The sequence below is a fragment of the Chiloscyllium plagiosum genome, chromosome 12, assembly GCF_004010195.1.
Source record: "Chiloscyllium plagiosum isolate BGI_BamShark_2017 chromosome 12, ASM401019v2, whole genome shotgun sequence".
Lineage (NCBI taxonomy): Eukaryota > Metazoa > Chordata > Chondrichthyes > Orectolobiformes > Hemiscylliidae > Chiloscyllium > Chiloscyllium plagiosum.
In genome coordinates, this window is record NC_057721.1 from 49,490,332 (window position 1) to 49,508,421 (window position 18,090).

The following is an 18,090-nucleotide window of genomic DNA, read 5'->3' on the forward strand; positions in this document are numbered from 1 at the left end:
AAATCCACACATCTTTTCTCTTACATTTGACTGATCTATTGTATACAGCCATTAATTATTGTATAAAAGCTTCCAACATTCACACAAAAAAGATACAGATGTCACAGAAGTCCTCTAAAATTTCATGCATTATTGAACTGGGAGGTTATATTTAGCAGGTCTCTACAAATATTTGTAGATGCACCACAGAAAGCATCCTAGCTGGATCATCACAGAATGGTATGACAACTGCTCTTCCCAGGATCGGAGAGTTGCGAACACAGCCCAGTCCATCACGCAAACCAACCTCCCATCCACGGACCTCATCTATATTTCCTGCTGAATCAGGAAAGCAACCAACATAATTAAAGACCCCTCTCAGCCCAGTTATACACTCTTCCACCCTCTTCCATCAGGCAGACGATATAAAAGTTTTTATACATGTACAGATTCAAGAATAGCTTCTTCCTTGCTGTTATCAGACTTTTGAAGGGACCCTTATTTAATGTTAATGTCAATCTCTCTCTGCACCTTCTTGGTAGCTGTAAAATTGTATCCTGCACTCTATTCTGTTACCCTGATGTGCTTGTATAGTACGAACTGCCTGTTTAATGAAAGGCAATACTTTTCACTGTACCTTGGTACACATGACAGTAATAAATCAAACCAAAATCTTAAGCATGTAACCAAGCTTATCAGATGTATTTAGCTAAAACCTTGCCAACAATGAAAACTTTGCTTGTGGGGGCCTTTCGCTGCACATTAAGTGTAGTAACAGATGTCTGTAATATAGCTAAGATAGTGATCAATCTTGCTTCTTGGATAACAATATCACATTGTGATTTTCACAGAACATAACCTCTACGCCATTTCTCAAGGAACAATAGAGTCTAAAGTATTAAAACCAGGACAGACTGAGTCGACAATAAAATTAATTTTCTGTCAATGCTATTTCAGCTTCGATCTGAGCAAACTTTGAGAGAAATACAAAGAAAGAAAAGATGAAAAGATGCCAGGAAAATGGGTGGAGGCAGGGAAGAGGTATCTGGGATTCTGGGAGAAGGACATGGATAGCATCACATGGGAAATGCTAAAAAAGGTCTACATGCCCTTTTTGCACTTTATTCCACTGGGGAAAATACAGGAGGTAATGCTTACAAATTAACATTCCTAATGCAATGCAGAGTATATTCTGCATTCTGGGACATGGAAGTTAGCATGTTTCATCTGACTGAGTGGATGAAATTAATGAGCACAAAATCAAACACCTCAATTCTTGTTACACATTTCCAATAAATGAGCATCTGGAAGACTAATTCGTAAAAAGGAATTTTAATCCCTCATGATGGGGTTTGTTGGGGGAGGGTGCGGAATTCTCTTCAAATATCAAACTTGATCCTACTTGTTTACTTTTGGTTTTTAACAAAGGTGGGTAGGGAGACCAAATGGACTCTCAGATAGTGGCTTGGTCAGTAGAAACATTCAAGGGGGATCTGAGCTTTCAGTTTAAATTGTATTTTTAATTTTGACCTTCAATTGTCAGAGCAAAACTTGCTGAAAGAATATTGAAATGCTTTCCATCTAATTTTAGCAGGGCACCCAGGTAACATGTACTACCAGATTTTCCAACTGAATATCCATCACCTTACTGTTTGCACAGCCCCGGTAAATATTAAAACAGAGAACCACTTAGCACTACTCGAATATTGCTGAAAAAGACAGCTGCTGATGTAGTTCTTCATCTTGCAATCATCAGGATAACCAGGAGAATGCCAAGTCTTAAAGGGAATAGCAATTTATACTGTAAGAGAAGAGGTTGCTGATTGATGCATGTATTATAGAATCATAGTCATAGAGTCATAGTGTCACATAGCACAGAAACAGACCCTTCAGTCCATTAGTCCATGCCAACTTGGTTTCCCAAACTAAACTAGTTCCACTTGTCTGCATTTGGCCCAGACCCCTGTAAATCCTTCTATTCATGTACCTATCCAAATGTCTTTTAAATGTTGCAACTGGACCTGCATTTACCAGTTCCTCTGGCAGTTCATTCCACATACAACCACCCTCTGTGTGAAAAGGTTGTCCCTCAGATCCCTTTTCAATCTTTCTCCTCTCACCCTAAAAATGTGACCCCTAGTTTTGAACTGCCCCCATCCTATGGAAAAGAGCTTTGCTATTCACCTGATTTATGCCCCTCATGATTTTCAAAAACCCTATAAAGGACACCCCTTTATCCGGAGTAAGATAGCTAGGTTGACTACTAGATTTTAAAATAGACGAACATTTATTCGCAAAATAACACAATGAAACATAAAGAACAAAGAACCCCTACAGATCGCAGTCTATCCAAACTAGAGTTAAAGATGCTGTTCCGAAGATAGCATTCTTCCACATTATAATTTCTATGAGTGTATCTAAGACTGATTTGCTGCATCACATGATGCAATATACTTTTAATTCCTGCACTTTCATCTCATTTCACTTCACCTGTACTGCTCTGCATGCAATACTGCATAATGGAAAAAAATTACAAACAATGTAATAGAATGGTAATTCAATCTTGCTCAGTTGTAATCCCACGACAAATTGCTATCAAATACCCTTAAGTTTTACATGCTTGTTGAATTGTTTAAATCGATGTGTGGACCCTTTATGTTTTTTTTGTGTGGAGACTACGTGCACAATGACTTAAAAGAGCTGACTAAGAGTGCAGGCTGAGCAGGAATGTTCAAGTTGCTGTGTGCTAACACTTAGAGGGAACATTGACTATTTCTATCCTGTTGAGGTCAAGGCCTTGCCTACCGTGAAGTATTTGTTCAGAATATTTGTATAGTTGATGCCCTTCGAGAACCATCCATCAGGAATGATTTCAGTCTCCAGCCATTCCATAACACGGCGCCGAAGCTCATCCCGGTCTGTCTGGTAGCAGACAACTACAGGAGAAAAGATCTGATGTTAATCAACGGCTTCGTTCAAAGGAACAGGCCATGATTATCCTGACCAAATAGCACTCTAATAGTTATGAGTGACAACTTCAATCAGATGTTGGTTGTTCACCTGGAATTGACTTACAACTCAATGTGCAAAATAGAACAAAATTATAGGATACGTTTCATTTTGAGACTCAAAACTAAAACCATAAAACAGCAAGTAGTGCTTTCTCCAAATACACTGGAATTGACAAGCCCTACAAACTAAATAATAGACTGGCTTACTCAGTCCCACGCCTCTGAAGTCAGCAGTTGAGGTGCAGTGAGGGCAATGTTGTTAAGCTTATGACGAAGAATCAGCTTGACCATGAAGAAAGAATCAATAAAAAAACGTACTTGTTTTCAGTTGACTTTTTTTTACAATAAATTATCACTTGTCCCAAATATTAATCAATTGTATCTTGTCTCTAATTCAGTGTTTGCACACTTAGATGGAACCCCAAAATATGAACTATAATATTAGCAACAATTCCAATAAAAACTTACAAGCCCTTTAAACCTAACATAGATCATAAATCACAAAGTTGAGAATCAGAACAAAGAAGCTTTCTCATGTTTCGCTATCTCTCTTGCAAAGCAATGAACCAAGTGTGCCATAATATATTAAAGATACTCTAGACTTGAGTGACAGCAATAATCTAATGTTTTAAACTTTGTATCCACAACAAACCTTTTAAAACTTGCTTGAAGCCAAAAGGCTGTCATAAGCCTATGGGTAGGATTGAGAGTCTAAGCTGTGATTATTATAATCAGTTCTCAATAAAAAGGTACCTCAGGAAGAAATCTCATCAATACCTAGAGATTTAGCAGTCATTTCCACAGAAACAGCTGACAGTTACAAAATTCCTCTTAATTAAGAATATTTGAAATATCAAGCCGTAATCTGAGCTGCTCTTACTCATTACAACTGGTGCAGTTCACAGCAGGTTCAGTCAGGCATGAGAAATACCAAGCTAATTGACATTCACTATAATCTTTAACCACTGCAATATGGCAACAATGTAGGATTAAAAACAGCAAGATCTTTTTGGGTTGGACTGCTTTGCTTTATAGGAACTGCTGTAATAAATTGCAAATGTGCTAATGTTGCTACCTTAAATCATACTGCTAACGAACCTCTCTGCACATCCATGGATGCAAAACTAAAGCCATAACATGATTTGAAGCTATGAGAAATTCACAGTACATTGTGTAAATTGAATGCAGGAATGTCACAAGAAGACATCTTTCTCTGTTCTCTAAAAACTGTTAAAGTACTTAGATCAGAAGGTCAAGCTAATGGGCACAGTAAGTCTTTTAGAGTTACATTTCACAGATGCAAACCTGGAATTGATGTGCCATTCAAATATCTTCCGTATTAGGTCGGTACTGATTTTATATATGTTCTGCTTACCTTACTCTAGACAATGTGATAATGTCATCTTAGCTACTGAGCTCTACTCTAATTAGTGTAGTGCAGATATCGAATTGGTTACATAAACAACATTGATTCACCTGTGTTAATCTCTTTAGTCTGTTAATTAAATACAAGATTTCTTTTCATATTATTCATTCATAGAATGTGGGTGATGCTGGCCAGCCAGCGTTTATTGCCCATACCTAATTGCCCTTGAGAAGGTGGTGGTGAGCTGCCTTTTTGAATCGCTGCAGTTCATGTGCTGTAGGTAGACCCACAGTACCATCAGGGAGGGAGTTCCAGGTTTTGACCCAACAACACTGAAGGGACAGCAATATATTAATTGGTCAGGATAGTGAATGGCTTGGAGTGAAATTTGCAAGTGATTGTGTGTTCACGAATCTGCTGCTCTCGTCCTTCTAGATGGTATTGGTTGTGAGGTTGAGAGATGTTGTTTAAGAAGCTTTGGAGAATTTCTGCAGTGCATCTTGTAGATGGTACACAGTGCTGCTACTGAACAGAAGTACGAGATAGTGAATGTTTGTGAATGCGGTGCTAATTAAGTGGGCTGTTTGTGCTGGATAGTGTCAAGCTTCAAGTGTTGTTCGAGTTGCACCCATCCAAGCAAATAGGGTGTATAGCATCATACCCCTGACTTATGCCTTGTAGACCCTGGTCAGGCTTTGGGGAGTTGGGAGGAAATGGGACTAACAATATAAATACAATGGTTACAAAAATGTCAGAGTTTAAGAATCCTGTAATTCACCTGACTCGTCAAAATCTGTTCACCACCTACGAGGCACAAGTAAGCAGTGTGATGGAATACTCCCCACTTGCCTGGATAGGTACAGCTCTAACAACACTCAAGAGGCTTGATGCCATCCAGGACAAAGCAGCCTGCTTCATTGACACCGCATCCATAAACATTCACTCTTTCCATCACTGATGCTTAGTATTAGCAGTGTGTACTATTTACATGTACACACTGCAGAAATTCATCAAATGTCCTGAGATAGAACTTTCCAAACCCATCACCACTTTCATCAAGAAGGACAAGGGACACACGGGAACAATATCATTTGGAAATTCCCTGACTTCAAAGTATATTGCTGTTCCTTCAGTGTCATTGGATCAGAATCCTGGAACTCTCTCCCTAATGGCATTGTGGGTCAACCTACTGCACATGGAGTGCAGAGGTTCAAGAAGGCAGCTCACCACCACCTTCTCATGGGCAACTAGGGATGGGCAATAAAATGCTGGCCAGCCAGTGACACCCATGTCCCATGTGAATAAAAATGTCAGAAGTTCTTCCCTAAAGCACATCAATAAACCAGATGGGTTTTTGCAACAATTAACAATGGTTTTATGATCATCTTGCATTGGAATCAAGCAGAATCTCACCAGCCAGAATACTGAAAGAACAATGCTTCTAAATCTAAAAAAATTCAAAATTTAAAATGATAAAGAATTCCATACAATTGCTCTTTAATTACAATAGTACACAGCACAGTATTTTCTCTCTCCAGCAGTTAACAGTAGAAATTCAAAGCCCATTTCAAACAGTTAATTACTGCAGCACTTAGATTTTCTCAAAATCTGGTATGAATAATAATATACAGTTTGCATAATTATTAGCTGATGCTGTAATTGGACTAATTCTGAGCTCAAAGGCCCAGAGCATTATTTAATTGGAACCGGTTGTTCTGGGTCACAAGTGTCGAGCGTGCTCAGTTTTTTAAATGAGAATTTGCTTTATATATATATTCACTCATTTCCTTGATGGTGTTTAAACTGCAGAAAACTATTCTAACCAGTAAAACCATTCCAACCAAACACTGCCTGTCTCACTGAATATGGAATTGTAAGTTTTCCTAGTCCACCTTACATGCAGCAATAAATAGCAGATGCAAACAAAGATCAGTCATTATTGGCAAATCTCAATGATCCCATAACAGATGTAGGTCTCCATAAGCTGGGGAAAAGAGACTTTTCTTCAGTCTCATTGTGAATGATACCAAAATGTGACTGAAATCCTCGTTAACCCATCTAGATGTGGATAGTTACACAGGCATTAATGTCCCACAGAAATAGTCGCTATTTTATACCTGGACTACTGGCTGCTACTTTTTCATTCTTCTTTTCTGTAAAAGAAACACAAAAGGAATCCATGAATAAGCTGTACATCTTCATTCATGATGTGTCACTTCAAATAAAGCCCATGTTGCTGTCCCACGTGAAACACTGAACTGAAAAGCAATGATTTTTCCTGGTTTACCTTCACAATGGCCATCGTGAGCGACCTGAATCTTCATACCAGTCAGGCATGCATCACGGTGAAGTTCACAGTGGTTACGATAAGTCTTCCCATTGCTTCCACAAACTACTCTCTTGTGATGCTTGCATTCCTTAAATAAAAAATACAGCTGCATTAGAAAACAATGGGAGTTCATTCCTCGATGAATTTGCAGTCCATGTACACTCAAGCTCACAGTCTGTCATCATAACTAAAGATAAAATATGCTTGAGTTTACAATACTGTTGAAAACGAATATCCAACATATTTCTGAAGTACATACTTAATCTGCTCTACAGCCTAAATTTATCGACTAACCATTTCACATTCACTAAATCAAAGGTTTATAAAATCATGAGGGGCATGGAGAGGGTGGTGGAGTTCACAACTAGAGGGCATAAGTTTAGGGTGAGAGGGGAAAGATATAAAAGAGATCTAATGGGCAACTGTTTCATGCAAAGGGTGGTGCGTGTGTGGAATGAGCTGCCAGAGGAAGTAGTGGAGGCTGGTACAATTACAACATTTAAAAAGCATCTGGATGGGTATAAGAATAGGAAAGTTGTACAGGGATATGATCAAGTACTGGCAAATGGGATGAGATATCTGATCAGCATGGATGGGTTGGACCAAAGGGTCTTTTTCTGTGCTGTACATCTCTATGACTCTAAGTTACAATTAACCAAGATGGCAGAAAGAAACTGAATATACACATGACTGTTTCTATTTCCAAAGGATGGTTTGATATGCAACATACATTGTAGAATCTGTTGATAAATGTTTAATATGTTTGTAAAGTATTTCTCTGGCTATTTAACCAAGCTGTTCATTTGTTTAGGTTAAATAGAGAAACACAAAACATTTATCAGGCATTCCTAACAACAATAAATTCTACAATGACTGTTGCAGATCAAACCATCCCCTGTTATATTTTCAGCTCAACCTTTAAGTGTGAAACATTCCTAGCTATTTTGGAAACTGAAACTGATAAATGACCCTTTGAGAGAACATGCGACCTTTAGGGCTATTGTCCTCTTAAGCATCATTGATTTTTTTTGTTTTCTTTCTGATATCCAATCCCATAATTACTTGTTTAATTCTTTGAAGTCCTGATAAATGAATTTTAATAAGTCCGCTTCACAGGGCATCCTGATGTTGAGAAAGGGCAAGGCACTTGTTATATTCCTCAGCTCAGTGAGAGCTGTCAAGCACAATATTTATCAACATATGTCCATCGCACTTTATGAAATGAGCAGTCTTTGCTTTACGTTTTCATACTTTTCTAAGTAAAAACAAACAAAAAGACATTAAGGCATTTTACTCTATGTTCAGGCATGTCATTTTAAAATTACTATTTGGAGAAATTAGAGCACTTATTTTAGGTGGACTCTTATTCCACATATAAGTTTCTCCAAATGGGAGCAGTCATCTGAGAACTTTTCCACAAATGAAGATCCACAAGTTTAATGAAACTTTGTACGAGCCAATGACTGACCAAACACACCTACACTCACAGCTTTTTTAGTTCTAAATGTTTATATTTATTTTGTTGGATTTAAATTCTCCTTACTCAATAGCAATGTTATATGACTGTTTCGCCTCCAGGAATGTTTCTTGGGTTGGCAATCTCGTATCATCGCCATGAATGGCCTGCTCTCCCTGTGCTTTTATCCAAGATTGTAGCGAGTCCAGAAATCAAACTTAAAAACTATTGAATGGTTTTATCACATGAACACATCAGATCTTGCTTGACTTTTTAATTACTAGTTACTTTGTGTGACTTCATGTAACCTTGCGATTTTTGTGAAGATTTGTAGCTCAGGTTGTGGTTCAGGTTGTACGTTTGCTCACTGAATTGGTAGATTTGTTTTCAGATGATTCGTCACCATACTAGGTAACATCATCACTGAGCCTCCGATGATGTGCTGATGCTCTGTCCTGCTTGCTATTTGTGTGTCTTACTCTATTATGGTGAGTGATATCACTTCTGGTTCTTTTTCTGAGAGGTTGGTAAATGGGGTCCCAATCAATATGTTTGTTAATGGAGTTCCGGTGTGAACGCCTGGCCTCTAGTAATTCCTGTGCGTGTCTCTGTTTAGCCAGTGCCAGGAAGGATGTATTGTCCCAGTCGAACTGGTGTCCCTCTTTGCCTGTGTGTATGGATACCAGTGGATAGTTGGTCATATCTTTTAGTGGCTAGTTTGTGCTCATGTATCCTGGTGGCTAGTTTCCTACCCATCTGTCCAATGTAATGTTTATTACAGTCCTTGCAGGGTATTTTGTATAAGATGCTCATTCTGCTGGTTGTTGGTGCAAGGTCCTTTAAAATCATCAATAGCTGTTTCAGTGTGTTGGTAAGTTTGTGGGCTACCATGATGCCAAGGGGCCATAGTCTGGTTGTCATCCCTAAGGTGTCTTTAATGTATGGCAGGGTGGCTACAGCCTCTTGGCGTGTTGTGTCTTTTTGTTTTGGTTTGTTGTATAGGAATCGGCGGACTGTGTTTATCGGATACCTGTTGTTCTTGAATACATTGTAGGTGTTTTTCTTCAGCCTCTTGTAGTTCCTGGGTGCTGCAGGGTGTTGTGGCTCATTTATATAATGTCCTGATGCAGCTCTGTTTGTGGGTATTGGGATGATTGCTCCTGTAGTTGAGTATCTGGTCCGTGTGTGTCGCTTTCCTGTAAACGCTGGTCTGCAGCTCTCCTGCTGGCATGGGCATCATGGTAGCCCACAAACCTACTAACACACTGAAACAGCTCTTGATGAATCTAAAGGACCCTATACCAACAACCCGCAGAATAAATGTCATTTCCAAAATACCCTCCAAGGACTGTAACAAACATTACACTGGACTGAGGGCAGGAAACTTACCAACACACCACAACAGACCAAGACACACAAATAGAAAGTGGGATAGAACACCAGTGCTTCAATGGAGGCTCACTGATGATGTTAACCTAGCATTGTGATGAAACGTCCTGAGAACAAAACTTCCAGCTCAGCGAGCAAACTTACAACCTTCATGTAACACTCTTTGACTTTTTGATTAGATGGAGTTTCATAAGACCACAAGATATAGGAGAGAATGATGCCATTTGATCATGGTGGATATATTCCTCAACTCCATTCTCTGCCTCCTCATCATAACCCGTTACTAATCAAGAACCTATATATCTCTGACTTAAACACACTCAATGAATTGGCCTCCATAGCCTTTGGTGACATGGAGTTCCACAGATTAACCAGCCTCTGGCTGAAGAAATTTCAGTTCATCTCAGATCGAAATGGCCACTCCTTCACTCTGAGGCTATCCCCTCCGATCCTAGTCTCTTCTATTAGTGGAAACATCTTCTCTATTTCCCCTCTATCAGTATTCCGTAAGTTTCAATTAGATCCGCCCTTCATCCTTCTAAACTCCATCGAGTACAGACCCAGAGTCCTTAACTGCTCCTCATATGACAAGCCCTCCATTCTCAGGATCATTCTGTGAAACTCCTCTAGACCCCCTTCAATGCCAACACATCCTTCCTTAGCTACGGGGCTCAATAGTGCTCACAATATTCTAAATGCGGTCTGACCAGTGCATTACACAGCCTCAGCAGTACATCCCTGTTCTTATATTCTAGCTCCCTTGAAATGAATGCTAACATTACATTTGCTTTCCTATGAATACCCCCTCTAGGTGGTAGAGAGCACACAATGCTACCAAGATTCTCAGGTGCTGGGAAGCAGTTGTCTGTCTAAAGATGGTGCTGCCTGTCTGCCTACCACTGGGGACCATAGAGGCACATGATGAGCGGAGCCAGAAAACATAGCGAAGTTTTTAATGAGTGCTTTGCTATCAAGGAGGACAATGCAGATATCGAAATCAAAGAGGGGCACTGCAGTATATACTTGAACAAACTATCATTAACAGTGAGAAGGTATTAGGGGTTTTAGGAGGCTTTAAATTGAATCAGTCCCTAGGCCTCATGTATCCCAGGCGGCTGCGCAAGGTAAGGGAGGATAGGTACCAGAGGACTGAATCCCAACAGTGGGAAAACAGGCCATTAGGCCTAACAAGTCCACACCGACCTCCAAAGAGTATCTCACCAGACCCATTCCTTATTACTTTACATTTACCCTTGACTAATGTACCGGATCTACATATCCCTGAACACAATAGGCAATTTATCATGGCTAATTCGCCTAACCTGCACATCCTTAGACTGTGGGAGGAAACCAGAGCACCCAGAGAAAACCCACACAGACACGGAGAGAAAATGCAAACTCCACACAGTCACCCAAGGCTGGAATCGAACCCGGGTCCCTGGCGCTGTGAGGTTGTAGTACTAACCACTGAGCCGGCAATCCTTTAAGAAAAAATTCTGAGGTATAGAATAAATCTCCCCTTGGAGAGGCAAGAATTAATCAAGGATAGTCAGCAAACCTTTGTCAGAGAAGATCATATTGAAAACGTTAAGAGCTGATCGGATCCAGGGTAATTTGGCAAACTGGATCCATAATTGGCTCAGTGACAGTAGGTTAGTGATTGGAAGCCTGTTTCCAGTGGTGTACTGCAGGGTTCCCTGCTGGTTTCCTGTGCTGTACATTGGCAATCTCGATATGCATCTAAACGGTTTGATCAGTAAGTTTCCAGATGATACAAATATGCGTATTAAATAATGAGGAAGGAAGTCTTCCACTATAGGTCAATATAGATGGGTAAATGGCATTTAATTTGAAAAGTGTGAGGAGTTGCATATTGGGAGGACCAAAAAGACAAGGTAACACTAGACAAATTATGGGACTCTAGAAATTAAACAGAGAATCAGAAGGACCTTGATGTGCAAGTCTACAACTCCTTGAAGGCAGTCACTGCCTTATCTACCTGTCCCGTTAGGATGACGTATAGCATACTTGCCTTTATTAGTCAAGGCATTGAATACAAGAGCAGAGAGGTTATGATGGAGCTGTATATAATGTAAGATATAGTTCTTGTGTAGTTCTGGTTGTCATAATACAGGAAGGATGTGATTGCATTGGAGAGAGTATAGAGGAGATTCACCAGGATGTTGCCTGGGCTGGAGCTTCACAGACTAGATAAGCTAGGGTTGTTTTCCTTAGAACAAAAGGTGGCTGTGGGGTGAGCTGACTGAGATGTTCAAAGTTACGAGGAGCATCGATGGAGTAGATAGGAATAAACTTAACCCTTTAGTAGAAAGGGGTCAAAAACTAGGGGTTTAAGATAAAAGATTACAGGTCTAGAGGGGTCTGGAGGAATATTTCTTTTCAACCAGATGTCAGTGGGTTTCTGGAACTCACTGCCTGAAAGCGTGGTAGACGCAGGAACCATCACAACATTTAAGAAGTATTTAGATGAACATTCGAAATGCCATAGCAGGCAAGGCTATGGCCTGGTGCTAGAAAATGGTACTAAAGTAGATGGGTGCTTGATGAGTAGTGTGGACACAAATGGGGCAAAGGACTTCTTTTCATGTTGGAAAACATTTTGACATGACAAAAATTCACAAGTAGATATGATAGCACAGCAGAGCTTTGATCTGACCATTTTATTGGGGGAAGTCACGTGCTCCTCTTTCCAGTATGCATGTAAATCCTGTGTTGTAGTTTCAATAGGCTTGCATCCCATTTTTAAGAGTTCCTGGCTTTTCCCTACTGAACCCCTAGCCGGATGAGACAGTGAGAGACATTGGTTTGCAAGAGGCACAGGGTGGCTTGTCCACTTATTTGTATATTAATTAAAAGTGACAGTTTACAGCAACAGCTGAAGATAAAGAGCCTTTCTTCACCCTTAAAGGAGCTTTTACTGCGGAGGAGAGAAAGCTCTGAAAAGTTCTCTGTTCCTAGTTCACCATTCCAAGCTGTTGCTACCTGAGAACCAATCACAGAGCTGTTGGCAAGCAGAAGGCCTTTGTCATCAATAACTGGACACCAAGTCCACAAACCAATTAGCTATTCATATTAACCAAATCTCCAGCTGGACACAACCCTCCACCTCAGATGGACTGCAACTTTAACCAATGCTCAACAAGCAGCTGTGTAAACACTGCTTACAATGAGTCGAAAGCATGGTGCTGGAAACGCACAGCATGTCAGGCAGCCTTTGAGGAGCAGGAGAATTGACGTTTCGGGCATAAGTCCTTCAGATCTATGGCATCTGCAGTCCTCACTTTCTCCTGCTTACAATGAGTGTCTGCTTACTTGCTTGGAAAATATGCTACAGTCATACAATTATCCTTGGTTTCAAACCAATTCTTTTCTCACTTCAGTCTACAATTAAACATACAGAAAAATAATAAAATATCTTTACAATATGGATGAAAATGAATTCTAGGGTGGATCTTGCAATAGCCTCAGTTATGAGCCCCTTAACTGCATATGTATCAGTGCACAGAAGAGGTCCAAACACCTCCAAATGACAGGCTGTGCAAACCGGTTTCTGAGTTAGATGAGCGGACTCCCTTTCACCGTGCCTGGAGTGGAGGCAACTGCAGCACAGGCACTGGATACGCCTTCAGTGCTCACTAACTGATCACTTAAGGACTTCAATTTAAAGGTTGAACTTGGGCTTTCTGCCCACAAATTAACTCGGGCATAAGTGAAAGGTGGAAAGGTTCTGGCATCCATCAGCCCATTAAATGCCCTCCACCTTCCGAACGAGAGGATTCCTTTAACTTTCCTTCAGTTCAAGAACAGGGCAGAGCAACAAATGAGTAAACTTACTGCAATGCACAGGCAAGTGGGTTCTCCCTTCTCCGTCACTGCACACTCCCTTCCAGCACCGCAAAACACGTTGGCACAAATCTTGGACTTGCTACTCATTTCCTGTGGCTAAAACAGAACACACCAGTTAGTCACAGCTATGCAAAAAGGTAAACAGCGCTACATTTGTGTTTGATCTAGAAACTTCCACACAGTGTAATTGAAAATTTATAGTGTTAACATTTTCTCCTTAAATTTCCTTAAAATAAGCTGACCAAGGTGGGGAAAGTCCTAATTATCATTAGGCCTAAAGATTCCACAGAAGAACTGCCAATGAACTGGAGAGATCATTACATCGCCATCAACTTATTTCCTCATCCATTGGAGCAGGAATGGGAACAAAACCCATGTGAGAAACAAAAGAATAAAAACAGTTGTGTTACCATCTGAACCATAACTAACTTAGCAGGTTACATCCATTTGAAACACAGGCCACACATTGCTGTAATTACCATTCCAACATGACTGAGGGGAAAAAATAAAATGTCTTTGAGATTCAGTATCGAGGAGACAGTCATTCAGAAGATAGAATTTTGCCCTTACCCAGTATTATCTGTAATAAACATTTTGACCACTAGATGGTAGTGAAGGATCATGCAGTGAAAGTTTTTAAAAAGTGGAGAAAAAACTCCCAAGTGCAGAAAATCAGAAACGAATAAACACAGGAAATGCTGCAGACACTCAACAGTCATGACTGCATCTGAAGAGAGAGAAACAGAGTGGACATTTCAGGCCAAAGATTGAGCACTCCAAATTTGGTACCCACTAAGACAACAAAAAGCCAACACAGTTTTAATGTTGAAACTTACAAAATATTAGCTCCTTGACCACATTTCACTATTCACTTTCGGGAAGGAAAAGGCCATGGAAGGATTTGAATAAAAGGGTGAAAAGTAAAAAAAGAATGAGGTGTTGTTGAACCAGGATCCAATGCAAGTCAATAAACATATGGGCACAAACGCTGAACTTACTCCTAGTTAGGATAAACAGAGTTTCATGGAATACAGAAGTAAGATTGTGAATCCAGTCAATAGTTGACAGTTATGCCCAAAATGTACTTAGTTCAGGCAGGGTTGGAACTATAGGGATGATAAGGCCACTGGCTCAAAATTAATTATACACTCAATCTTTAGAGGATAATATTATATTGCTCACTGCACAGCAGAACCTATATACCTATGCCAAGCTGTCTTCAGCAAAGAAAATTACGTCCTTACAGTCAATTACATCCAAGTTTCCAACTGTACCAAGTGTGGGTACCAGTTCTATTGTACCAGACTCTCTTTTTGCAATGATTTGGAAATGCTGGTGTTGGACTAGGGTGTACAAAGTTAAAAAATCACATAACACCTCTTTCCAATGCTCAGTAAACCCATGTCGTCTGGTCCAAAGTGGCTGCATTTGCGGTTGCAGTTTTCTACTAGCAGCCAATTCACAGCAGATTCCTTTTCCCCTGCAATGGATACATGGTGAGCATGACCGAAGGCAAAGTAACGTTAAGACTGCAAATGCAATTGTCCCTGACACTGGTGTTTTCATTAAAGTCAGTAGGTTTTCCAAGTCTGTAGAACAATGAACAATGCAAAGTTTGTGAACTTTGGAAGAAGGCTGTTATGGAGTGGGGAACTTCTCGACAGATAAGTCTGCCAACTTCAAGTATAATAATCTAATGCCATGATGCTTTTAGCATGTTTTCAATTGAGTGCCTATCCTTAGAAAGGTCTGTGCCTTTACCTTTACATGGTTCACATGCATTTCAATACTCTGTCTTGTAGATAAAGTGCTGTTCAGCATTTAATAATATCAAAATCCAAATCCAAATCAAAGGGGTCACCAAGACAGTGTATTGAGGTTTATATTGATGTAAAGTGCAGTACTGAAATCTGTCGAGCTTTTAAAACTCATCTGGAATTGCATGGAGCCTTTAAAACAAATGAAGTGGAATCCTGGACATCTGGTCAGCCAGCCACACAGGCAGCATTGTGATGAGCTCTATCAGATTTATTTATTCAGTTCTGCAATTTAATCCCATTATGAATGCATGATTGAGTTCCAAACCTACTAGCGAATTTAGCTCAGCACAGGTTGTTGACATAGCTGTGGAAGGAATTCTACAATTTGTTTGTGATTATAAACTATAAATAAGGCTCCAGATTTTAACAAGATTGACCTGAGCTTTCAAAGACTTTCCTGTGTTAGTCTCTCGTTCATGATCTGTACAGAATAGATAATGGTGAATGGGCATTAAGGATGCATTGGGGGCACAGAGATGTATCTGGGATATGGAGAAAATGTGGGGGAGGGTTGGCAGGAGGGTCCAGGAAGCCTAACAACTGGGTTGAAAACTGAGTCACAGTCTCATGGAAGGAAAGTAGGCCTTTAGCCTTCTAGCGTCCTCAGTATCTGTCCAACTCCATTCTACCTTGGGCCTGTTGTTTCAGGAAACAGTAGCCACAACTCCAGCCTACCCTGACTCTGGAAGGTGGAGGTTTTATACTTGATAAAACTGAGTAGTATTTGACAAATTGGGTTTGACTGTAACGGAACAAGGTTACACAGTGAGTAATGTTCCTGTCTCTCTGCCCATAGTTCCAGGTTTGGAAACCTATCCCAGACTTGGAGGTCAAGGAAGGTGCGAGGAGTGCCAAGCTGCAAATCCTCCATTCCAACAGCAGAGGTCCCCAGTCAGCCACACGATGAGGAAAGGACGTTAAACCTCGACTATCAGTATCTACAGCTCCAAACTACAATCTGCTTTCAAGACTCATGTTACCACACAATTTGGACTTCCTGACGGAACTGTAACACACCACCAAAATATAGGCACAACAAAAACTGAAATTGTTGGAGAAATTCAGCAGATCTCTTAGCATCTGTGGAGAACAGAGTAAATGTTTAGAGTCCAATGACTCTTCATCAGAACTGAGATGTAGGTCACTGACTTTTTTGAATTTGCTGGTGTCAAAATGAAACCTGCCTATTTCATTCAAGATCACTAACTGAGGCTTAAAGCATATTCCTGATCAAGATCAGGGTAGGTTGTTTGAGCTGGAAACTGATTAAGAAAAGGATCAATATGTGGTATTAAAATAGTAACAATCAGAACATCCAGGTAACAGGGTTTGCAGGAGGCAATGGGGACATACTGGGCCTGATTTGTACAGAGCTGGGAGGAGGTGGTGTGAGCAAGCAGCTCAGCAGATTAAGATCACCACTTCCTGGGTAATACAGGCAATCAGGTATTATTGCCTTTCTCACATTGCATGTCACCTTTACCTTTTGTTCTGATTTTGATTGATGAGCCTGGAGCCCGAACCTGGGAATGAATATAAGAGCTGCTGGCGATTGCTTTAATTAACATTTCAACAATTCACTCCACGTTTCAGCTGAGAGCCAAATTTTCCACTGTACTTTGAAGCCTGGATATGACACATGACCTCAATAAGTAAATCTGATGACAACGCTTGCAGAGATTATATTTCTGAATTCACTGTGTAGTTGGTGGATTATCCATCTGTTATGGGAAGGTTCAGTTTTATTCCCCAGATTTACTTTCCCTTCATTTTAATGAAACTTGATTAGTCGTTTTTATTCTCAGTGAACACAATACTGCCGAAGAGTATAACTATCAGCTTGGATGGGTAGAGGGAAACCATACACGGTGCTGCTGGTGCATATCCCAAAGGTTACACAGTTCTTAGTTTGCCCTGTGGTATCCCATTGAAAGAGTATTGTTCACAAGCATACTCATCATCAACCATCTATTTCTCCGATATCCTTCCTTCTAGGAGAAGTTTTCTTTCTGCACTGGCCACTAGCTGAATTAAATCTTACTTTCTCCAATATCTCTCCATCAAACGAAACACCTATCTTTCCATATCTGGTAGAACCACACAATCTTAAATTCTGACACCTTTCTTTTCCTCAGCTGAAGATACATTTTCTAGTTTTACACAGACACCCTTCTAACTATTCTAGATAAAAGAACTTCCATTCGAAGGGTGAAAACTAAATGCCAAACTGTTAAGTCTCAATGGTATCATATACTGCACAATCTCAATTTCCAAGAAATTTTCTCAGTTATGCTGGTCAATCTGAGAAATATGTGTGATAAAACAGCTCTGTCTCCCTGGTATCAAATCCCCTCAGATATGTTGTCACACCCGCTATCCTCTAAATCAATTACATACTGGCACTGAGAGTGGCACAGTGGCTTAATGGCTAGCACTGCTGCCTCACAGTACCAGGGATCTGGGTTCAATTCCACCCCTAGGTGACCATCTGTGTGGAATTTGCACATTCTCCTAGTGTCTGAGTGGGATGCCTCCGGGTGCTTCAGTTCCATCCCCCCCCCACATACACACAGTCCAAAGATGTGCAGGTTGGGTGGATTGGTCATGGGAAATGTAGGGTGATAGGGTAAGGGGGTGGGTTGCTGTTCAGAGGGCTGGTGTGGGATTCAAGAACCATCATTTGCTTTTTTCTCTCTTCTATCCTGCAGAATGAGCCACTTCCAGGCTTATAGATTTCCAGCCCTGAAAAGAAATATTTGCTTGCATAATTTCAGATTTTTACTAACAAATGATCAATGATTTCATTTTTGAAATACATAGTAGAAGGCAATTCTTAGACCATTTCTTCTACACTGCATCTAGCTCACAGAAGT

At 40.3% G+C, this 18,090-nt stretch overlaps 1 protein-coding gene across 1 annotated transcript in view; it reads right to left on the minus strand.

Moving 5' to 3' along the window:
* fstl1b (follistatin-like 1b) overlaps positions 1-18,090 on the minus strand; it is a 109,573-nt gene that overhangs the window by 25,004 nt on the left and 66,479 nt on the right. Inside the window, exons 3-6 of the mRNA XM_043701009.1 lie at positions 13,386-13,493; positions 6,644-6,773; positions 6,474-6,509; positions 2,785-2,915 (exon numbers count right to left, since the gene is read on the minus strand). Of these exons, the coding sequence (XP_043556944.1) occupies positions 2,785-2,915; positions 6,474-6,509; positions 6,644-6,773; positions 13,386-13,493 (405 nt within the window). The remainder of the gene's footprint in view (positions 1-2,784; positions 2,916-6,473; positions 6,510-6,643; positions 6,774-13,385; positions 13,494-18,090) is intronic.